We start from the raw sequence: 24,656 nt of genomic DNA, 5'->3' as shown, positions 1-24,656 counted from the left end.
ACATTCTGCCATCATTTGACCTGATTGTCATAGCCAATGAGCTGTGGCAGATGAATTCATAACTCCGTATTATATTCCATTTATGTCTGTCCCTTGCTTACTGGCAAAGGAGACGCACAGTAGTTCTGGGCTCCCTACAACTGTTCCTTTTTTGTATATGACCCAAATTTTCAGGATAGTGCTAGTGAGATGTTGGCCCATTGCAAAGGAATGTGTTAGTGTCTCATTTGCCTAGCACTTCCACTGATCAGTAGAGTCTGACACACAAACCTATCATGTTGCTTACAAGAGGCCTTGATGTCCAGGCATTCTAATGTTCAAAAGTCTGTTACTGTTGATATCTCAACAGCCATATTAGATAATGCTTCTGGGAGAGAGATCCGTGCTGCTGTGAGGGCAAGTCTGAGCCTTCAAACTGTAGACTGGGGGAGAAGTTAGTGTCTCAATCTTATCTGTATGTTCTTTCATTGTGTTACGTTATTGTGCAATATAGATATTTTTTCAGAGTTTCTAAATGTATATCTGATTTCTGAAGCGAGATGGTCATAAAGTAATCCATCTTGAAACTGTAACTGGTATAAAATCAGCTGTTTATATTGTCATGGTCATGAACACCATAAAAAGGCTGGGGTGGAGGGAAGCCTAATATCTTGCTTTGCTACATTTGACATTCAAAGTTATTTTCAAGATCCTAAATAGGCATTAAAAGATGAAATTAACATATACAATATTTGACAGTATCCGTTTAAGAGGTTAACACAGCTCACAGTGTTGAGCTTATTGTTCCAGTCAGTAGCACTGAATATTCTATGAACCATAAAATGTATGCACCCTATTGTTGAAGGTATTTCATTTTCTTTTTAGATACAGAAGCAGTTTAACAAGGCCTTGGATGATGTAGCCTCTGGTTTGCACTTTCTGCATGATGGAAGAGGTTATATCGAAGCATTGCCAGCGCAAGGCATGAGCCAATCTGTACTACTAGGGAAGATGAAGGAGTACAGCTCTATGGGTATGACAGTGAGCATATACTGGTGTATATATGCAGGCAAAGGCGCTGTCTTTCTGAATTGCTGGGGAGTGCTTGACCCCCCTCAGGCCATGCCCCTACTCCATCCCTTCTCATAAGCGCTCTTCCCAATCCCTCCCCTGAGTGTGTCCCACCCTTGCTCCTCCTCTTTCCCTCCCCTTCTCCCCAGCACCTCCTGCATGCTGTTGAACAGCTGATCCATTGGAGGCACTGGGAGGGAGGGGGAGGAGCTGATCGTGGGGGCTGAGCACCCATTGTTATTTCCAGGAGTGCTCCAGCCCCTGATCATCCACAGAGTTGACGCCTATGTATGCAGGTCTACTTCATAGGCCTAATGTTAGAATTATGCTATATGTTTACACACCTATAAAGGTAAAATGGACTCTGGTGACTGCTACAAATAGTTTCAGCTTAAATATTTTTCTTGGTGTTCATCAAATGTTAGTTGATGCTGTCCTGTAAATGACTAATACCAGTCTTCATGTTTCTAATTAACTGCAATTATTAACTAATACTCAGGCATCCCATTAAAAAAAATTCAGGTGCCTGGTGTTCTAATGCTGAAGGTAATGGAAAAGTAATTCTGTTCCATCATGGTAGTGAAATATAATGCAGACAATCTGGGTTTGAGGGTAATGGTTACAAAGGTAATTGGAAAGTTTTTATTCTGTTTTCAGTGACTGTCTGTCACAGTAAGGAGAAAAGGATTGTCTCCTGGTTGTCTGAAGTGGGGATGTGCCAGTTTGGCTGCTACTCTTCTTGGGATCTCTTTTCCAAAACAGATACATCTGTGCACTTTCATCCCTTCTCCTCCACCTCCAATCCTAAGGGAAATAAATCAGCAGCAGCAGTTCAGCTCTAATGGGCAACCCCACAGTAACAAACCAGTGATGGGGGGAGGGGGGAAGAACACTTTAACTGCCCTTATTGAAAGAGTGAGATCTTTTTAAACTGTTGCAGTGTCCTGACACTAAGTCTTTGGCCCAGAAAAGCAGGACAATTTCTTCTTGACTGACACTTGGAAAATATTTTGGAGTCAGGTTTGAATATGCTTCAGAGCAACCCAGTGCTAGGCTCTTGCCAGAAGCATGGTTTGTTTGTTTTGTAAAGCAAAGTACAAAACATTGCTTACATGGAATATCTCACTTATCTCTGTCACTGTGACTTATAGTTTGTTTTATGCCATAGTGTTTCCTTGGCTTGGTTCCATGTAGACAGCATTTGAAACTTCACTGTTGAGTCGCTTCTGTCGTCCAGTTAATGTACCTGCCACGTTCTAATCAGAAAACTTAGGGGGATTTACAACTTCCTAAGAGTCTGATTGGGAGGGCTGGCTAATATTGTACCCTTCCTGGCTTCGGGACTTTCTTCATGAATCAGTTTGACACCGCTAAACCTGAAATAAACAATATTGCATGTAGGAAAATTTCAGTAAAACCAAGCTTACAATTTTCCTATTCTCCACACTTCTTCTAGAGCTTGCTGTGTCCTCTTTTTCCATGTCTGTTTTCTATGCCCTCAATTTTCTATCTATTTTCAAAATGCTTTTTTCCTCTGACTCCCTCCTCCCAGTCTGTTTTTACCCTTATCGTTCACTTCTACTTTCTCCAACAGCTATTTGGGAGGGAGGCTCGGACCTGAGTCCTATGTACGCAAGTGAAGTTGACACTCCCTGAGTTATGAAAGTTTCCTCTTCCAAGTGGAAGAGGAACTTTTTTTAGGGTTTTAAAAGAAGGAAGATGGTATTGGGTAAAGCGGTGAACTGAATCCTATTGAAAACATTCCCTGAAATGGTGCATTTATGTTAGTTTTATTTTAGTGCTACAAGGTTACCAGTTAAAACACTTGAATGACGGACAACATATGGAGGTGCTTATTGGTAAGGGCGCAGCCCTAGCTCTGCCAGACATACCTCCTGTGTTCTGAAGTTGCAGTAATTTGCATGCACTTTTAGGTTAAAACAGTAACTGGAGTTTGCATTGCATATTTTACAAGTACAGATTGGTTTGAATTGTTTTTCAAATATCTTGTAACATTGTTGAATGTTCTGTTTTGTATAGTTATCACCTTTAGCGAATAGAATCCAGTAGTGTGGACAAGTTTTTGGAACTTGAATGGGAATTATTGCAAACTTGTTTACATATACTCTCTTGTAGTTACACATTGCTCAACTATTGGATCTTTCATAGCTATTGCATTCAGTAAAATGTGATGGAACACTTATGGCTTCTAATTTATTACTATGAAATTTGTTTTGTGCTAATCATCTTGATTCTAGGGAAATAGGAAATATGCTATAGGAAAGGTTTAGCATTTTACATTCTGAATGCTTCCATCCAAGTATAGTCTGGAAGTAACATACTAACCACAGCGCTGCTTTATTTATTTATTTATTTAGTTATTTCCTTTTCAAAGCTCTTTTACATTATGAGCCAGTTATAGACAATCAACAGGAGGGAAAAAAAACTTGACCTAAACATCTCCAAAATTTGGACAAACCTACATAGGACTTGCCAATTCTTAGAAGCTGCTAGTCAGTCAGGCCCTCCAGTTAAGTTACTTTCTTTGCCATGATTTTAAAAAGTAGAGTTTCCTCATGTAATTCTGAGCTATTTTAATGGTAGTATGGAGGGAATTGTTAGTGCTAATCAGTAACTGAGAGGATCACACTTCTGGTATGGATTGCTACTAGGATAGATGCTATTTTTGGCACTTTTGGGTAGCTTTCGTATCATCAGGATGGCTGCTTATGCAAACATTTACTGTTCATGCTTTTTATTTTTCAGGTAAAGTACATTGGGAGGATGGGAAAGTCTCTGGGACAGTCTACAGCGGGGAAGAGAAACTCACTCATTTGCTAGTGAAGGTAAATAAGTGTTCAAGAGGTATAATTTATGTGTGTCACACAAATACCTTTTTGTGGGATGAATATCCATAAACACCTTAATTACCTATTTATAATTCCTATTTATCTTGTCTTGGAAGATGGTAGAACAAAGAACATTGGTCTGAAGCCAAAGGAAAAAATTGAGATAGATATGGCTGAAGGAGTGAGAATCATAGCAAAACATTTGTGCCATGGAATAGATGACCAAAGGCTATGGCTGTCAAAGCACGTAGATATTTCAAGAACAGATTGGGTAAAACATTTGGAATGATAAAGCAAATAACAAATTACAAGGGAATGGGTAAACTGACATTGGCTGACTACACCTTGAATCTTGCCTGCAGCTACCTATTCCAGGATTAGGCTTCTGTGGAAGTTCTGACTGGGACAGCCTGTTAAGCTGGCCCCTGCAGCCAAGGCAAATGAAAACTTGTAACAAACTGTATAGTGCAGCCAATATTCAGATGGTAGTAGAATCAGAAGGCTGGCTTGCTTCAGCCAAGTCTCTGTTGTGTCATAGCCAGAAACTTCTCTCCTTGGGAAGGTGAAAGAGTTCTAAACAGCCCAAAGACCTGTTTAGATGCCTAGATCAGAAATTCTTCTCCCAGGAAGGAAGAAAGACTTTCCCTTAGTCAGCCCTCTTTTGGGGGTATCCTTTATAGTAATTGTAATGAGCTCCATTTGGGTACTTAACTCAGTGTTTGATTCCTATTGCCTGTTAATTTCCTTTGCTTTCAGGTGCTTGAGTGTATAAACCCCATCACAGCTTTTCTTCAGGAAATCTTGCTAAATTCTTTGGTTCCAGATATGTGGACGCTTGTTCTGTATTTTGGCTGATTATGCTGTCACTGACTTCAGTAGATAGAATTGCTTCTGGTTCTGGCGAGTGGAGAACAGAATTGGGCCCACACTAGTTTTTGCTTGTTAAGTAAAGCCATGGTTGCAAAATACTTAAGTATGAAATGGTAGCTTTTGAGAACACTTTTGATGCATATCAGGTGGACAGTCTTACTGCTTCAAAGAGTTTGTTTTCCCAGCTGAACCATCTGCCTGTAGTTATTCCAGAATTCTCTTCTGGCCACAAACTTGTCTGTTACTGTTGTAGATCTTGTTCTAAAGTTAATTATTCAAAGAAACGTATCAACTGCTTCTTGTACTAACGAGAGTTTGTCACTACTTCTTCTTTTTTTTAATTTTTTTTTTTTTTTTAAGAATAAAAGCTGGTACTTGTAAAAGTTCATCTTGTAAAGCAGCCATTTGTTTTCTTTTAGGTAAGCTGAGAACAGGTGCACCTTATAACTTAAACAACATTTATTACTAAAATAGGCCATTCCTCATGTCTTTGTTGTTGTTGCATAATTGTACCAAAAAGCTCATTGAATTAGCTCACTTGTAAGGCGGTCTGTATTGCCACCTTTGATTCCCATTGCAGAACTTGTTAAACAATAACCTAGATCTTGTTCTGCAATATATCATTTATAGGTTTATGAGGAGTTTGCATGGAGTAATCCCCTTCATCCAGATGTGTTTCCAGGCCTGAGGAAGATGGAAGCGGAGGTGGTGAGGATGGCCTGCACGCTCTTCAATGGGGGACCTAACTCCTGTGGAGTAGTAAGTAATCTAGAAGCTAAATCAGAGCCTCCCTTAAACATATTATCTTTCCTAATTTGACTCTGCACACTTCCTTTTCTACTAGCTGTGCTAAGATTATTCCTGTATGTCGCGTTAAGCTTTTTCTACACTAGAAAGAATTTGCTGGTATAGCTGCACTGGTAAAGTCTCCTAATGGAGACTCAGTTTATACCAGCAGAATTCTTTTATCAGTACAGTTTTATACCAGTTCCCTGAAAGAAAGAAAGTACTCTGGCATAGCCACATAGCTATGTCTTAATGGGCATGTGTCTTCTGACATGGCTATACTGGCAAAATATTGTTATCATAGACCAGGCCTTAGATGGGGGAAGGAAGTCTAAAATGTAACTGGCTTGGGGTGGGGTGTTTGAGGGCAAGTAGCTTTTTTTTCTTTAATTTTGCTCTAATCTAGAAATCCATTAGCATGCCAAAACTAGGATTGCAAACAATTCCAGCTGGTTGGCTTGGAGATCACTACGAAACAATTGAGGGTATTATATGGCTTTGATCAACAGGGTGTGGTACATATTGTCCTTGTCCAACTTGTAAGCTGTCTGAACAAGTTAGCTTGCATGGTTTTAAAGCTCACAGGCACCGAAATTAACAATTTGAAAGCGCTGACTGAATTAGTTCCTTGCAAAACAAGTTTTAATCCATGTCCCTCATTTCATACTTTCTAAACACTCACACTTTTTGTTGTACTAACAAATGGATCCTTCCCATAAAAAGTCAGTACTTATTTTCTTATGATCCTCTTGACGCAAAGTTAGACTGCAAGTTTCTCAGGGCAGGGACTGTAAATTTTTTTTTTGTAGTTGTGTTTGTGCAGTACCGAGCACAGTGGCATCCAGTCAGTAATTGATGTCTCTTGGTGCTACTGCAATACAAGAAAGAAGTAGGCTGTGTTTGTAAGTTGTAGAAAACTAATTATATCGTGGGCAAAGTATTGGTGGCAAATTATGAATTAAGTTGTCAGAACCTGCCATGCAGTAGCTGCTGGTGATCCTGCAACCCATGTGCTGGTGTACTATATGGCCAGTTGAAGGTTTAAAAAAAATTCTGTGTGTCTGTCTGAAAGACACTTACCCCCACCTCTTATCCATATTGACTTGCAGTTGCATAGAACATTGACTAAATTATCTGAGGAGGGTAGCTTGGATCACACAGATCTCTCTCTACAATTGTGGTGTTAATTGGTCTCTAATAGTTGTCATGTACTTAGCAGAATTTTGCAACACTTCTCTCACGTTTGGAGAACTTCACTCACAAACTTTCAACACTTAAAATGGTTGTGTTTTTTTTAAAAAAAATTTTTATTGTTCATGACAGCTTTAAAAAGTGTCTAGCTTTTGGTCTAAGTGCTATTACCTAAATGAAAATGCAAGCCACATAAGGTAAATAAAAGATTCGCCAACTGCTTCTCTTCATAACTAGAAAATTATAAAAATGACATTGAACCCTCCAAATGCCCCCTAATAAAAATACCAGCACTCAGCCTTCCCCTTTCTCTAAAGCCTGATTTCAGAGTAGCAGCCGTGTTAGTCTGTATTCGCAAAAAGAAAAGGAGTACTTGTGGCACCTTAGAGACTAACAAATTTATTAGAGCATAAGCTTTCTGTAGCTCACGAAAGCTTATGCTCTAATAAATTTGTTAGTCTCTAAGGTGCCACAAGTACTCCTTTTCTTTCTAAAGCCTGAGTAATTAAACGGGCCTTGCAGCATGTCCTGAAGCTCTGCAAATTGGGGTATAAGGCATTAGTTCCTGACTGCTTGGCTTAGGCTTTTGCTTCAATCTCAACAGGAAGTGTAAAAATTGGTGTGGAAGTTGCATACTACCTTGTTGAACAGTTACCCAATATGAAAGGCCAGTGGGAGAGTTAAAGTGGCTAGCCAGAAATGACTAACATTGACCTAACCCAATAATTAACTTCCTGAAACTAGTCTTACAGGTATCGAATTCTCACAAAGTACAAGACAAATGCTTTGAAACGGCAGATTTCAAAAATGGAACTAGCAATTGGATCCTCATGGTCCTGGGGAAGTGTCACAGAACTAAAGGAAGGCCCTGGAGAAATGATGTGGAGGCCAGATGTTGTTGTTTTGAGCACATAGTGTGACAGACTGTCTCAAAGGGTCAGAAGTGGGCCCTGATTTCAAAACAGTAACTTCTAGGTAAGGTTTTGTACGTAAAATATTTCGTCAAGATTTCTGATGGCTCAGTCATTCCAGAGAGTTGTGTCAAACAGTTAAAGGAATATTTCTTCTGAGACTTGCATGTTCCCCCCCACCTTCTGTGATTCAAATTAACACCTAAGATCACTGTCTCTGAAGGGCTAGAGAAAAGGCATTTTTATCTGTGCTTTCACTTTTTCTTCATGTATTTGACACTACTGAGCTTGTATGGGGCAGTCTGCTTTCCCTCTGTGTGGTTCTTTCAAACTTTAAAAGACAAACATTTGAGGCAGGGTGTGAGGCAACAAAATGAGGCAGACCATGGACAGCTGTAGTGCTTGAATCAGACTACTCAAGTTTGTTTAAAAAACAACAGAAGTAGAAAGTTTTTGTCCTTTTTTAATGTATAAAGTCTGATTTACTTTTATTCCACCTACAGTCTTGTAGTTTAAAATATACATTTGCTCCTGAAATTGTTGGCCATAACTGCTGTTTCTGAGACATATAGTCTGGCCATGTCTGGAGACATTACTGTCTGGTTTCTTTTGTTCTGGAGGAGGTGACCACAGTTGTTACTAATCTGAAATAGGGAATTGGGACTGCTAATACAATTTCAGTGATGCCCCCTAGTGGTCTATTAAAGCAGGTGGAGGATGTTGGATAAACACAGTAAAAATTCAGTGGCCAGGGTGCCTATGAAAATATAGGAAACAGTTTCTGTAACTGCTTTCCATTGAAGTCAAATCTGTTTCCTTCTTACTCTAAGAAATAAGAACTCCTGAGAGAAATCCAGTTCTAATCATGTATGACTGCTTGCATTACTTTGAATGATACTGATGCCTTGGACGTGTGTAAAAACAAAATAGAATAGTAGCGAATGTTAAATTAGAAGCACAACTTTTTCATTATTTATGGGAGTTTTCTTCATTCTGGACACAGTTCCTAAAACTGTTCCCCTTATGTTTTAAACACTACTATTGCTAACCCCTTGTAGGAGTTTTCAACTCACCGTTTTTCCCCTGAATTACTTTTTAAGATGATGCTCATCTTTCTGGAAATATTTCAAGCTAGTCTTTTCCAACAGGAAAATGTGTTTCCAGTTTTTTCCTAATCAATTCTTTTTTGTGGCACTTACTGCACCCTAAAATTAACAAGAAGATTCCAGATGGAGGCTTAAACTCAGTTCTGAATTATTTAATGTTCACTATATAGTTTGGGGACTTCTTTCTCCTATGATGTGGGGTTGGATTCTCAACAGCAAGCTTTCTCTTTTTGTAGAGGTCCTTCTGAGAATGTTTATGGATTTTCCCCTGTAATTCCAGTGAAGAAGGTTTTTTCCATGTAACCTCTGTTAATGAATTTCCTTTTTTTTTTTCCCTCCTGTTAGCAAAATCCATGACATTTTAAAGACTAACACTTGGTTTGAGTGTCGTGTCATTGAGGAGAATGGACCACTTTTAAAAAAAACAAAACAAAACTCTCTCCGTTCCTGTCTCCTTCATGCTCACCCTGTCCTCAGCTGGAGACAAGCAGTCAACTCGGAGCTCTTTTGCTGACTTCTGTGTGCCCCTGTTTTTGCTACCATAAAGTCCTGGTGGTGGTTTTTCTCTTTTTTTTTTTAAAGCTTTGCCTGTGTCTTTTTTAAGTTATTTGCTTAAAGTGTGTACATGAGGCAGAAAGAGGAAAGAAAATGTATCTTCTCTAAAACTTGGCATGTTTGTTCCTTCTGCCATTCTCTCCAAATTCCAGTGCTTTGAACTTTTGTCAGGTAGTTAGCTTCCCGTTGGAAATTGGCTTTTAAAAGTGTAAAGTGAGCACTGTTCTTGTGGACTTATCTAAGGCTTGCCCCTCTGCAGGTCTGTGAGGTTTGATCTACCAATGATGAGACTGGATCACCTTGTGAGGTGTAAGTAGTGGGATTGACAGGAGGTTGGCTTTTAGCAGCCTTGTGTGATGCTGCCCCCATGGAATAGCTGCACTGGACCTTGGTGTACATGCTTTCCCAGCAACAAACTACAATTTGTCGATATCGTTCATAGGGCTAGTACAACCTGGAAAATCTTGAGGATTTTTTGCCAGCTTTGTCTCCCGTCTCCAAAGATTTTATTTCCTAATCAACAATTTAAACTCTGGAACCCACAATTCTGTGAAAGGCCTTAAAATAGGGGTCAGATGGGTTTCTTCTTTTTAATGCAGAGGTAAATGAAGAGGGATATGTTTAGGGTGGTGGTTCATGGTAACTTGTAAGGACCCATAAGCTTTCCTTCCCTTGAGAATGGGACAAGGATAGAATCTAACTCTGGTTAAACATCACCGTTTCACTTTTAAACACTAACTTCACATGTATAAAGAGGTACTTGCTTTTGAAGTTCTGAGGGAATGGGTAAGGGAACAAATGACACCTTTTAGAAAGGGTGGAGGGATTCTGTTTTTTCTTACCCTCCATTTCCCAAAACAACTCCTGTTCTTGATTTTTTTGCATGTGCTTTTCTGCACTGACTTCTGAAACTGGAGTACTCGGGTAGGAAAAACACAAAAGCAGTGTCTGATTTTAATCCTTTCATACTAGACAACTTCTGTTACTGTAGACTTTCCTTTGAAGGGAGCAGAGAGAAATATCTAAGAAGGCTGTGAGCTGGTGCTGAATCACCCTGCATTGGCCAATTGTCTAGCTCACCACAGACACTAGAGGAAGAGAGATCCTATGACGTGATTCAGGTCTTGTGTACAAGAGAAACAGTCTGCCAGTATAGCTATCTACTGGCAAATCCTCCTAATGAAGCCTCAGCTTATACCAGCAAAAGAGTGCTTTTGCTGATGTAGTTTATAACAGTTCCCCAAATAAAATAAGCTTTAATTGCAAAAGGACATTCTCACTGGTATATCTGCATCTACCCTAGGGCTTTTGCTGGTCGGTTAGAATCGTAGGAAACCTTTTAATACCCATATCTGACTATAGCTATGCTGACAGAAATCTTAGGGACTCTGCAGCCTGGCATATACTTTGGTATGTGGCACAAACTGTACATGCAGGCAACTCTCCAGTGCAACAAGCTAAATAAGTATCTACTCAATTTGTCTATGGGGGTGTCCTCCTGAAGGTGAAGGAGAGACAGAAGCAAGATTGGGAGTTCCTCATCGAAGGCTGAGAGGACAGATATGGAAGACTAGGGTTGTAAACTCAGTTTGAAGGGTAAGAGGATTGTTTGTTTAAGTGGGCAGAAGCACCCACTAAGGACCTGATAGGGTAAACCACCTAGCATCTAATAGTATAAATGGAAGATTGTGGTAAATAAGTAGCAGAATGTAGTTGCTTCAATAAATCATGTTCATTTAAATACCACCAATTAATAATAAAGAGGAACAATTCTGTTAGTATTATACTACATTTAAGTAGGGAGGTCTCCAAATGTGTCAGCAGTCATCTCTTTTTCCCCCCCACCCCAAAAATTAGGGAGCTCGGAGAAGAATTTGGGAATGACTAGCGTGGCTTATAAAACAGCATGTTTATAATATTCCTGCCACCACCTGCTTGGTTAACAATAAACACAGCGGTTTCCCCTCCCAGTTTGAAGCTCTGTTACCTCAAACCTTTCAGTTGCTGCTTTTGCAAACTACAAAGAGCACAGTTTGTTTTCAGATCCCTGGTGTGGATACTGCCTGAAGCAGCTATTGCTGGTTGGCACGGAGAGCAACAGGAATAAATACAGGGGGATTTTTTGTTTCTGTGACCTTTGTTCCTGATATCTGTATGTGTTTAGTCACTGTCACGCTTCCATTTAGTTTTGCAGATGTTACTTTTGGGACTTTGTAGCAGACCAGCAATACATCTTAAGGCATGAAAACATTGACTGTTACCTTTTTTCTGATTTACATTCCATTAGTGTTGCTTGGATCAGCAAGCAGGGCTGGTGATCAAAAAGTAAAGATTTCCAAAGGCAAATTGAATGCCCCCTTCACTTTAATTATGAACATCTAGCCCAGTTAACTGGAACCTTTAGGCCACCCCTGACCCAGGGTAGCAGTAATTTTTATATGCAGCAGGTGGTCAGCAAATAACAGCTTACAGTCTGAGATGACTAATATGAAAATTAAATGATCAGCTTTTCCCACAAGAGCACCCTGGAATGTTCTCTTTAAAGCATTGTCTATGCTTTTTCTCCCTAATACCAATGCCTCTACGCTCCAAAGTTAATGGAGGCAGAATCAACTGTATAGGTAGCTGTAGTTACACAACGATTACTGGTATGTATTAAACAGTTTTCCCATATGATTAGCTCTCTCTCCTTTTTAGAGTGCTTCAGTTAAAGCTCTTTGTGGCATTGGTGTACAGTGATATGAAGATCAAAAGTCTGTAGATTTTTTTTTTTCCTCTGTATTGTGATCGAAAAAGCGCCATTCAGGTGCTCTGTTGCCCTTTGTAGTTTCATTTGTGGTAAAACTATCTCTAACAACTTGTGAATGAGCAACTATTCTGCCACCTGTCTTCCGAAATGAAGACCACTTGTGTTTTAGATATACATTTTGTGTTGCGATGGTCCCCAAGCTACTGTAATCTTTTCTTTGGTTTCTAGTTCACCTGTAGAACTGAGCCTTTCTTATGATGCTCTGGCCTGAAACCTCACTCAGAGCATCAGCATGTTAACTTCTCAAATCCTCCCTTCCCCTCTCACCAACATTTCTGCAAATGCTTTTAGTGTTTCATTTGTTTCTTCTATTCACAATAGACAACCTCTGGTGGGACTGAGAGCATTTTGATGGCCTGTAAAGCCTACAGGGATCTAGCCTATGAGAGAGGAATCAAGCACCCAGAAATGTATGTAGTACCTCCATGACTTGTTTTTTCTTTCAAAGATTGGTCTGATTTTATTGTTCCTGAAAAATGATCGCCTCACAGCCCTGGCTTGGGGCAGGTGGTGGGCCTTTCTCTCATTTCTCTTAATCTCTTACTCCACCCCCACTCCCCACCGTTCATCTGTCAACTTTGAGGGCCAAACCTAGGACACAAACCCAAACTGAAAGTAATAATGCAAAATAGAACAGCAAGCTTTCAACAGTATGAGATGACGTTGACGTTAACATGAACAGCATTGCTCATGATTCATCACTTCTAATTTGAATGCGAGTGTATATGTTCAGGGCATAGGTACACTTGAATCTAAAATTAAAGATAGGTGAGAAGCCTCTCCACTTCCAACCCCCAAAAGCTTTGCCAATACCTAAATGCTCATGTAACCCACGCACCTGGGTGTGGTGTTCTGTCTAGTGGCACCTAGACCCCTGGGGGGGGAGGGGGAGGGGGAGAGAAGAAAAAAGTCTGCTTTACAGCCTTAACTAAGAGCCAGTTGACTTTTTTAGCTCATGCGGTAGAGGCTCATGCATTAAGCTCCAGAGGTCCCCGGTTTGATCCCGCTCGCGGACAATCAGGGTCTGTTGGCGTTACACTCCCCTACAAAACCCAGACCGTTTCAGCTTTGGACTTCTCTGGAGCAGAGTTTGTCACCACTTTAAAGTGTGTTGGAGTTTTGATTGGCTCAAATAGAGGGGCTAGACTAAGACTACCAAAATACTTCTTGCATATGATTTTGAGCTTGAATTTGAAAGGCTATTGTATTGAGCACTAAATCATCAAACCCCAGTGATTCTTCTTCATACAGTGCATAATCTTTTAAAGCTTGTGAAGCAACAGTAAGCGTTCCTTTGGTAAATTGCTAATGGAGGAAATATTATAATAGAGATAAGAACAGTGTTCTTTTGTCGTCTTCCAAATTTGTAATCCTGAAGGAAGGAGCTCTCTTCCTGACATTGTTGCAGACTGCTAAACAACTGTGAAGTATCATGAATCTAAATTAATCCATTTTTGGTTAATCTTTTTGAGCCTTCAGTCACTGCCATCTGTTGGACTTACTATAGATTGCATTTGGTCACAGTTTGCAGGGTCAGCAGTCTGGGTGCTCTCCCCCTCCCAGAAGGCCTGGGCCACTCGCCGCTGCAGGAAGGCGCCCAGGTCCCGGCCCCGTACCAGCAGTTTCAGAAGCTCTGTGAGGAGTGGCTAGTGGAGGAGACCAAGTGGGGCCAGGACCTGGGCGCCTTCTTGCGGCAGTGGGTGGCCCAGGCCTTCCGGGAAGGGGAGAGCACCCAGATTGCTGACCCTGCAAACTGTGTCCAAATGTATGAGAGTTTAGTCAGAATCCACACCAATTTCTATAGATTGCATGTTACTTTCCTTCGGTGTCCTTGCATCTCCACATTTGTATTTTGATGTGCTCTTGCAGAGCAAACCTCAGTGATAATGCACAATTTTCAATACTTTTTATAAGCAGGACTTCATTTTGGAAGAGATGAGAGAACTTTATTTTAAAGAACTGGAGAATTGAGTTTTGTATTTACTTCATATAAGTCCATAAAAAGAGAGAGTCCTTTTTGAAGCAGTTTCCTCTAATTATCCCTTTAAAGTTTGAAGTGAATGGCGGAACATTATATATTTTTAGTTCAGAAAAGCACAGGACCTGTGTGTCCAAAATAATCGTCGGCCCGCATTTTCTGGTGTGTTTTTTTAAATCATGCCAATAGGCTGACTCTCTTGCCTGCAAGGGATCAGGTATAAAAATGCCTGCTGTATGAATTTTGGCTTATACCTGGACAGGTATTCAAATTCAACCTAAACATACCTTGGTTGAAGTATTGCCTTTCCTTCTTTTCAGACTGGTTCCAATAAGTGTTCATGCAGCATTCGATAAAGCAGCTCATTATTTTGGACTGAAGATTGTGCACATACCGTTGACCAAGACCATGCAAGTGGATGTTCAGGTATTGCTCTTAGACAGCACTAGACACCTCTTCTGTGGAAAACTTTCACTAATGTTCCTGAAATAGCAGTCTTCTGCCTATTAGGAATGGGTTGATAGGTAGAGATGGTGGTGATGAACAGTGCTTATCAGAAACAACAAATAAAACTGCAGCAAAAATAATTGTTGTTGCATTCTACACTGGGCCATGCTGTAAACCAGTGTTTCCCAAACTTGGGACGCCGCTTGTGCAGGGAAAGCCCCTGGTAGGCTGGGCCAGTTTGTTTACCTGCCGCGTCCACTGGTTCAGCTGATCGCGGCTCCCACTGACCGCAGTTCGCCATTCCAGGCCAATGGGGGCTGTGGGAAGCAGCACGGGCCCAGGGATGTACCGGCCACCGCTTCCTGCAGCCCGCAGTGAAGCGCGGCCAGTGGGAGCCTGTGGATGTGGGAGGTAAACAAATGGGCCCAGCCTGCCAGGGGCTTTCCCTGAACAAGCGGTGTCCCAAGTTTGGGAAACACTGCTGTAAACAATTTAGATTTAAACTATTCCTTTGACCTAGCACATTAATTTAGAATTGAATATATCCTTGTGTCTAGGCATTTCAAAAGCACTTTCAATTGGGTTTTAAACAAAATATTAGAAAACCTGGGATATAATTTTGAACTTGCAGGGGCTGGGTTAATTGACTTAATTGGTCTCTTATGTCTGTAATTGAAGTGCTGACTGTGCTACTTCATTACAACTGCTATGAAATTGAAGTGACGGGATACAGACTACTGTAGTTAGTTACAGTAATTTAAAGTTTTTACAGAAAGCAGAAATGAACACTCATCTACAGCCTGTGAACAAAGGTCCTCCTATATACACTGTTCATAGGCTCTTGTGTTTTGGTTTATCTTAAATCTTGTAGCTTCATTTTTTGGCAGGGTAGAAAATGCCATGTGATTATCTTCTCTTTTTAAATCTTCAGGCAATGAGAAGGGCTATTTCGAAGAACACTGCAATGCTGGCGTGTTCAGCTCCCCAGTTCCCCCATGGAGTTATGGACCCAATTGAAGAGGTGGCAAAGGTAGAGTGCCCCTTGAAATATGAGGCTGGAAGGGAAGAGGGGTTAAATAAGATTTGACTATCCTGGGCAAGTGTTTTCTTTGTAGAAAAGAATGTAAATACAGAATTGTGACACTGTTGAATGAATTTGGTAGAAGGAGGAACAAGCTAGTGAGAAATATAGCAACTGTTTTCAAGCAGATTAGCTGCTAATGAACAGTGATGAGGTTGGGAAGGGGTGGGGAATATAGGATTGTTAGGTTTTGGTATAACTTATTACATAGTCATTTAAAACTTGCCCCAAGAGCGCAGGATTTAAGTATTTGAAATGACAACTGGCCATTGTTGTAAAACTGGCTTTTCGGTGTTCTTTAAAAATTGAGCTGTTTCATTCAGCAATATGTCATGTTATGAGGATTCTTGCAAAATGGCAAATTTTAAATGCATGCTTCTGTCTTCAAAAGTGGAGTACACTTTTGTATCTTCCTTCTTTTGTTGCTGAAGATGCTTTGTCATAGGCTATTTCACAATTGTTTGACTCCTTCACTGCAGGACCAAGTCTGGGGAGAGCAGCAGGAGGATGAGCTGGGGTGGGGAGGTGGAGGAGAAACTGTTTTATTTAAACAATTATGGTTAGAAAACTACTTGGGGAAAATCAAAGGGTTTAGAAATACCTTTAAGTGGGCTCATAGCTGGAGTGGTGGGAGGAGAGAATAATTGGATGTATTTTTGATTTATATTTCACTTTATTTTTTTATGGTACAAATCAGGGGAACCTTTTTTTCCCCCCCCCCCCTTAATGTGGAAGACACCTTAATAGTGTATCATGGACACCTCCTCCTATCTCAAGTCATGTTACATTCTGTGTCAATAAAAGGACACGTAATACATTTTTTAGCAGTCTCTCATAATGGATTTTTTAAATCTAGAAGCAAGAAGGAACAACATCATATGATCAGCCAGATCTTCTGCACCCTCTCCCTCCCCACCCCCCTGCCCCTGCCCCACCAAGTGCTCCACTGCTTGAGAATTGATGTGGTAATGCTTTCTGAACCCTTCTGGAGATTCCGAATACTGTCTCAAATGTGAAGTACAAAATTAACTCTGCTGTCCCAAGAACTCTATTAAATTCACCTCATTGGTTTTGCTTGAGTATAACTAGAACCTCTTGTCTGTGTTTAGCTGGCACTGAAGTATAGAATCCCCTTCCATGTGGATGCCTGTCTGGGTGGCTTTCTCATTGCTTTCATGGAGAAGGCAGGGTTTCCACTACAGCGTCCATTTGACTTTCGTGTGGAAGGCGTGACTAGCATTTCTGCAGACACCCACAAGGTGAGAAGGGGAAATGGTTGGGGGGTATCTAAAATTAAATGGTACTGCTTGCACCAGATCCACTTTCTCTAGGCAATTGTAAGAGACTGTTACTGTTTAAAAGTGGAGTAGCCAGGCCTGCCATAATGGACATTCAAGGAAGAGTTCTAATGTCAACCCTATTTGTAGAATTCCTAAAGCACTTTGTATTACTTCTATTGCATTCCACTAGAATTGAGCTAAGAGAAGGATGTGGCAGAAGTAGCTGTAGCTCACGAAAGCTTATGCTCAAATAAATTTGTTAGTCTCTAAGGTGCCACAAGTACTCCTTTTCTTTTTGCGAATGCAGACTAACACGGCTGCTACTCTGAAACCAGGAATAAAAGTGCATGTGGCTGTGAGAATTGCCAGGGAACCAATGCACATAAATGAGCACCTTAGTGCTCTATATTCTTGGGCGTCTAGAGTAACACTTTTCTGCCTGGGTGTGGTCCAGTCCTACTGTATTGCAACAGTATGTATTTAAATGTCCCCTTTTTCTTATGGACCCAAGTTCCAAAGCAGGTAAGAACTTCTCAGATTCACTGCTGCAGTTCAGAAAAGATGTACTTCATGATGGGTACAGTAAGTATTGTTTAACCCCTTTTTCAGCCCTGTTCTTTAACACAAAAAGAAACCATCAATGAAAATAAAGGGCAGTCCATTTAGGACATAAGAATGGCCATACTGGGTCAGACCAAAGGTCTGTCAAGCAAGTATCCTGTCTATCGACAGTGGCCAATGGCAGGTGCCCTAAAGGGAATGAAGAGACAGGTTATCATCAATGGATCCATGCTCTGTCACCCAATCCCAGCCTCTGGCAAACAGAAGCTAGGGACACCATACTGCTTGATGCATTTCATCATTCAGTGTACTTTGTGTTTTGAACTTGGATTTGAACTCTTCTTTGTCTGAAAAATATATATCTAGTACTTATAATTAGTGTATTTTTATATATTTGTCTTTTCATATCTTGTAAGTTCAACAGGTAGAACGAGAATGGACAATTTTATGACCCCATAATACTATAGCTGTGTACTAAATAAGGGCAATGTACAACATTGTGGTTCAGAGAATAAGTTGATTCCTTCCTGCTATGCTTTGGCATTACTCCCCAGGCAGCCTGAGTGATTGGATCTGTGCCAGAGTTTGTCAAATTTTTTCCGGTGCCACCACTGTACCATAAAGTAGCATTGATATCCAGGAAAGGCAGGGGAAGGGGAGGTGTTAAAATGAACTATTTCTATACTTCAGAACATGAGAGAGGATGGGAATGTGGATGCCAGTAGTGCTTATCTAATGTGAGCTCGAATTTATCTGTAGTCTTACCTTTGTACATGCTCATACATACCCATTACCTGTCGTTGTGTGTGTCTCTTGCAGTATGGCTATGCCCCAAAAGGCTCTTCATTGGTATTGTACAGTGACAAGAAATACAGGCACTATCAGTTTTTTGTTGCACCTGACTGGCAAGGGGGCATTTATGCCTCCCCCACCATTGCTGGCTCCAGGCCTGGTGGCATCATTGCAGCTTGCTGGGCAACCATGATGTACATGGGAGAAGATGGTTATGTTGAGGCTACTAAGAAGATCATTAGTACTACACGGTTCATTGAATCAGGGTATGTGGGGTTTTTTTTGTGTTTTTTGGCTTTATTTTTGTCATCCCTCTTGACCCTTTCTGGAACTTGAACATAGAACCCCTCCCAAAATCCCTTAGCTCCTACCCTTCAGACTGGGGAAGCTAGAGCCCAAAGTCCAGTGTTACTCAATATGCTGTGGGCTTATTCAAACGCCAGCTAGCCATAAGTTTGTGCAAAGGATGAGGGTGAGGAGGGGACCGGGTCTCTGACAGCAAAGTTAGCAATAATGCTGTGGTTCAAACCCAACCCTTCCCTGCAACTTGCAGTTTGGTAGAAATTCCTACACCTTTTCCCCTCTCCACATCCCAAACTGTTGTCCCTGAACCTTGTTTTGGAGGTGTTGTCTTTTGTATCAGCCACTAGCTAAGGTTATGAAATGTGAAACTTTCCACTCCGCTAGCTGAAAGAAGGAGCAGCTGTTCTCTCCAAGACAAACGTTGGTGCTTTGTGGCCTCAAAGGGCTTGTGCTATTTGCTGCCCCACTCTCTTCACAGCCTCTATTTATAGATTCATAGATACTAAGGTCAGAAGGGACCACTCTGATCATCTAGTCCGACCTCCTGCACAGCGCAGGCCACAGAATCTCACCCACCACTCCTATGAAAAACCTCACCCATGTCTGAGCTATTGAAGTCCTCAAATCATGGTTCAAAACTTCAAGGAGCAGAGAAGCCTCCCTCCAGTCAACCATGCCCCATGCTACAGAGGAAGGCAAAAAAAACCTCCAGGGCCTCTCCAATCTGCCCTGGAGGAAAACTCCCTCCCGACCCCAAACATGGCAATCAGCCAAACCCTGAGCACATGGGCAAGATTCACCAACCAGATACCCAGGAAAGAATTTTCTATAGTAAATCAGATCCCATCCATCTAATATCCCATCTCAGGGGATTTGGCCTATTTACCCTGAATATTTAAAGATCAATTACTTACCAAAATCCCATTATCCCATCATACCATCTCCTCCATAAACTTATCGAGTAGAATCTTAAAACCAGATAGATCTTTTGCCCCCACTGCTTCCCTTGGAAGGTTATTCCAAAACTTCACTCCTCTGATGGTTAAAAACCTTCGTCTGATTTCAAGTCTAAACTTCCTGGTGGCCAGTTTATACCCATTTGTTCTTGTGTCCACATTGGTGCTGAGCTTAAATAATTCCTCTCCCTCTCCTGTATTTATCCCTCTGATATATTTATAGAGAGCAATCATATCTCCCCTCAACCTTCTTTTAGTTAGGCTAAACAAGCCAAGCTTCTTAAGTCTCCTTTCATAAGACAAGTTTTCCATTCCTCGGATCATCCTAGTAGCCCTTCTCTGTACCTGCTCCAGTTTGAATTCATCCTTTTTAAACATGGGAGACCAGAACTGCACACAGTATTCTAGGTGAGGTCTCACCAGTGCCTTGTATAACGGTACTAAAACCTCCTTATCCCTACTGGAAATGCCTCTCCTGATGCATCCCAAAACCGCATTAGCTTTTTTCACAGCCATATCACATTGGCAGCTCATAGTCATCCTATGATCAACCAATACTCCAAGGTCCTTCTCCTCTTCCGTTGCTTCTAATTGATGCGTCCCCAACTTATAACTAAAATTCTTGTTATTAATCCCTAAATGCATAACCTTACACTTCTCACTATTAAATTTCATCCTATTACTATTACTCCAGTTTACAAGGTCATCCAGATCCTCCTGTATAATATCCCGATCCTTCTCCGAATTGGCAATACCTCCCAGCTTTGTATCATCTGCAAACTTTATTAGCACACTCCCACTTTTTGTGCCAAGGTCAGTAACAAAAAGATTGGTCCCAAAACCGATCCCTGAGGAACTCCACTGGTAACCTCCCTCCAACCTGACAGTTCGCCTTTCAGTAGGACCCGTTGCAGTCTCCCCTTTAACCAATTCCTTATCCACCTTTTGATGTTCATATTGATCCCCATCTTCTCCAATTTAACTAATAATTCCCCATGTGGCATGGTATCAAATGCCTTACTGAAATCTAGGTAAATTAGATCCACTGCATTTCCTTTATCTAAAAAATCTGTTACTTTTTCAAAAAAGGAGATTAGGTTGGTTTGGCACGATCTACCTTTTGTAAAACCATGTTGTATTTTGTCCCATTTACCATTGACTTCAATGTCCTTAACTAATTTCTCCTTCAAAATTTTTTCCAGGACCTTGCATACTACAGATGTCAAACTAACTGGCCTGTAGTTACCTGGATCACTTTTTTTTCCTTTCTTAAAAATAGGAACTATATTAGCAATTCTCCAATCATTCGGTACTATTCCTGAGTTTACAGATTCATTAAAAATTCTTGCTAATGGGCTTGCAATTTCAGGTGCCAATTCCTTTAATATTCTTGGATGAAGATTATCTGGGCCCCCCGATTTAGTCCCATTAAGCTGTTTCAGTTTCGCTTCTACCTCTGATATGGTAATATCTACCTCTATATCCTCCTTCCCATTTGTCATGCTACCATTATCCCCAAGGTCCTCTTTAGCCTTATTAAAGACTGAGGCAAAGTATTTGTTTAGATATTGGGCCATGCCTAGATTATCTTTAACCTCCGCTCCATCCTCAGTGTTAAGCGGCCCCACTTCTTCCTTCTTAGTTTTCTTCTTATTTATATGGCTATAGAACCTTTTACTATTGGTTTTAATTTGCAAGGTCCAACTCTACTCGACTTTTAGCCTGTCTCACTTGATCCCTACATGTTCTGACCTCAATTAGGTAGCTTTCCTTGCTGATCCCTCCCATCTTCCACTCCCTGTATGCTTTCTGCTTCTTCATAATCACCTCTCTAAGATGCTTGCTCATCCAGCTTGGTCTACAACTCCTTCCTATGAATTTTTTCCCCTTTCTTGGGATACAGGCTTCCGATAGCTTCTGCAGTTTTGATTTAAAGTAATCCCAGGCCTCAACTGCCTTTAGATCCATAAGTTCTTCAGTCCAATCCACTTCCCTAACTAATTGCCTTAATTTTTGAAAGTCAGCCCTTTTGAAATCAAAAACCCTAGTTGCAGATTTATTTTTGTTAATCCTTCCATTTAGTTTGAACTGAATTAGCTCATGATCACTTGAGCCAAGATTGTCCCCTACAACCATTTCTTCTATGAGGTCCTCGCTACTCACCCAAATTAAATCTAAAATGGCATCCCCTCTAGTCGGTTCAGCAACTACTTGATGAAGGAATCCATCAGCTATCGCATCTAGGAAAATCTGAGCCCTATTATTATTACTAGCACTGGTCCTCCAGTCTATATCTGGAAGTTAAAGTCTCCCATGATCACGCAGTTTCCATTAGTATTTACTTTAATAAAGACATTAAAAAGGGCTCTATCCATAACCAAATTAGATCCCGGAGGTCTATAGCACACCCCAAGCACTATCGCAGGAGAGGCTTTACTAGTTTTTCTTCCCCAATGTAATTTTTGCCCAGACAGACTCTGTCTTATCCATTGCATCGCTTCTTATTTCTTTACATTCTAACTCATCGTTGATATACAATGCTACTCCACCCCCTTTACCTTTGTTTCTGTCTTTCCTAAACAGCACATACCCTTCAATACCTGTAGTCCAGTCATGACTACTATTCCACCATGTTTCTGTTATCCCTATAATATCTGGTTTCACTTCCTGCACCAGTAGCTCTAGTTCCTCCATTTTGTTACCTAGACTCCTCGCATTGGTGTATAAACATCTTAATTTTTGCTGTTTGGCCTCGCTCACATTTTGTACCCTATTAGGCACAGTCATTCTACAGCCAGTATAACCTATTAGACTAGTATCCACACCGCCCTCGCTCCTTATATACATTCTCCTACCCATGGCTGTATCCTTTCTTACTTCATCTTCTTCCCTCTCAATGCTAAAATCTGGCGTGGAGATTTTCTGGACATCTCCCATCCATCTCCCCCCAATTCCTAGTTTAAAGCTCTCTTTATCAGTTGTGCCAGCCTCGATCCTAGAAGTCTATTTCCTTCCCTACTCAGATGAAGTCCATCCCGAGAGAACTGACCTCTGTCCGTGAATGCCTCCCAGTGGCCATACATCCCAAAGCCCTCCTTATAGCACCACTGCCTAAGCCATCTGTTGACAGTCATAATCTTGTCACACCTTTGTTGCCCTTCTCTAGGAACAGGAAGGATCCCGCTAAAGATCACCTGAGCCTCAATTTCCTTAAGTGTCTTCCCCAGCCTAGCATAGTCTCCCTTGATACTTTCCAGCGAGAATCTGGCTGTATCATTTGTTCCCACATGAAGGATAATTAGGGGATTCTTTCCCGCTCCCTTGAGGATCCTTTTCAACCTCAGTCTGTTTGTCTGAAACCTATTTGTCTGAGCGCTCTTGATTGTTGGTCTCATAGCTTTCCTGAGTGGTTAGCTGCTGCAGCAGCGGTGTGATTCTAGACAGTTTTGCTGCTCCCATGGGATTTGTTCTGATGTTTTTCGCAGAGTGATGAACAACAAGCACAGGCATTAAAGCTGTGTGTAGACTTAAAACAGGAAAGTAACATGGCATTTTTGTTCATCAGATTGCTGTTAAGCATTTGAGCCAAAAATTTTTTAAATGAAAGGTTTAAATTTTCCAGAAATTAATGCCTTGCACCAATAAAGCATCCCGTGGGCCTCTGGTGAGTGACCAAGTTGTTCCTGAGTCGTCATAACATGCAGCTTCCATAGTGAATTGGCTTCTCTGATAAGAAAGCTTGAGGGGGGGAAAAATGCCTGCCCTTCAGTAAACATCGTAAATACACAAGTTCATTTCCCCCACAAGAAGTGGCAGGGAGATAGTGAGTCGTCATCCTTATGTACTTGCGACTCTTGGGAGATATGATTGTTTTGGATAAGTGGGGTTTGGATAATCTTGGTTCTATTCTAATGGATTTATCCCCCGAGGGATTTTGATGCCATGAATGCAGTCTGTATCTTTCACTGTCTGGCTCCAGCGCTATGGAATTCCCTCCCTCTGGGCCTGAGAAGGCCCACAAAATAGTTATCTTCTATTACTATTGAGAAAATAAATCACTTTTTAACTGTTTCAAGGTTGCGGAAAATTGACAACATCCAAATCTTTGGGAAACCTGAGGTGTCTGTCATCTCTATCGGATCAGATGTTTTTGACATCTATCGGCTGTCAAATTTGTTAAGCGCTAGAGGATGGAACTTAAATGTCCTGCAGTTCCCGTCAAGGTGAGTTGACTGCCAAAATCAACTGAGAGTGAACTATTAATTTAGGCCAGTTGTTGCCTAGAAGATGGTACAAATACAACTGTGGTCAAGAAATGCCTTTAGATCCAGGAAGAGCAACTTTACAGCACTTCTTACAGCCAGTTCTCCCAACATTCCTGTGCAGGAGGTAGTTAAGTAGCACCCTCACATGGAGGGGAATCAAGTCAGAGAGGTTATGTGGATACCCAAGGCCACACAGTTAGTCAATGGCAGTCTGGATTAGAATTTCAGAGTTTCTGAATCCCAGTCACATGTATGTGTCTCTGCACCATGTTGACTATCTGTCGAGATAGATCTCTGGTTTTCAGGAGTTTGTAGTTGTTGGCAGTCCTTAGCCAAGTATCTCTGAAAGCAGACTTCTAAAATGTGTTCATAAAAAACCAAGCACAATCCAAAACAAACTGCACAACACGGAGAAGAAAACCCACTGAGGTGCAAAGTTGTAGGGGAACCTAAATTATGCTAGTTCCTAGAGTTTTCTGGAAGCCTAGAAAGTTGTAAAATTTTGTGGGTTTCTACAATATGTAAATGTTCCTATTTGAGCTGTCTGCATAGCCTGACAAAAAGCAACCATTTTGTTTAATATTCTTTGTATGAAGTGGCCCCCCCCTTGCTTTGTCAAGAATTGGTTATGCACATCTGCCAACAACTTACATTTTAGGCCTTGTCCTCACTGCTCATCAAAGCATGGACATTTAAAATCCTAAGGAAGACAAGGCAACTCATAGCTTGAACATGAGTTGGGTCAAGGCAAATGCTGGGCTTCCCACTCGTACGATCTACCTCAACCTGCTAATGTGTGGAAAACTACAGACTGCCTTGTCCTTGCTAATATTGTATCTCACGTTAGTTAACGCATTGGCTAACAC

General features: G+C 41.1%; 1 protein-coding gene across 1 annotated transcript in view; it reads left to right on the top strand.

Moving 5' to 3' along the window:
- Positions 1-24,656, top strand: part of SGPL1 (sphingosine-1-phosphate lyase 1) — a 50,692-nt gene that overhangs the window by 23,796 nt on the left and 2,240 nt on the right. Inside the window, exons 4-12 of the mRNA XM_038411108.2 lie at positions 865-1,012; positions 3,817-3,896; positions 5,400-5,528; positions 12,449-12,537; positions 14,426-14,531; positions 15,484-15,582; positions 16,743-16,892; positions 18,294-18,532; positions 23,602-23,748. Of these exons, the coding sequence (XP_038267036.1) occupies positions 865-1,012; positions 3,817-3,896; positions 5,400-5,528; positions 12,449-12,537; positions 14,426-14,531; positions 15,484-15,582; positions 16,743-16,892; positions 18,294-18,532; positions 23,602-23,748 (1,187 nt within the window). The remainder of the gene's footprint in view (positions 1-864; positions 1,013-3,816; positions 3,897-5,399; positions 5,529-12,448; positions 12,538-14,425; positions 14,532-15,483; positions 15,583-16,742; positions 16,893-18,293; positions 18,533-23,601; positions 23,749-24,656) is intronic.

Source organism: Dermochelys coriacea, chromosome 7, assembly GCF_009764565.3.
Source record: "Dermochelys coriacea isolate rDerCor1 chromosome 7, rDerCor1.pri.v4, whole genome shotgun sequence".
Taxonomy (NCBI): Eukaryota; Metazoa; Chordata; order Testudines; family Dermochelyidae; genus Dermochelys; species Dermochelys coriacea.
Note: the sequence above shows the minus strand (reverse complement) of the source record. Positions and strands in the feature narration are given on the sequence as shown.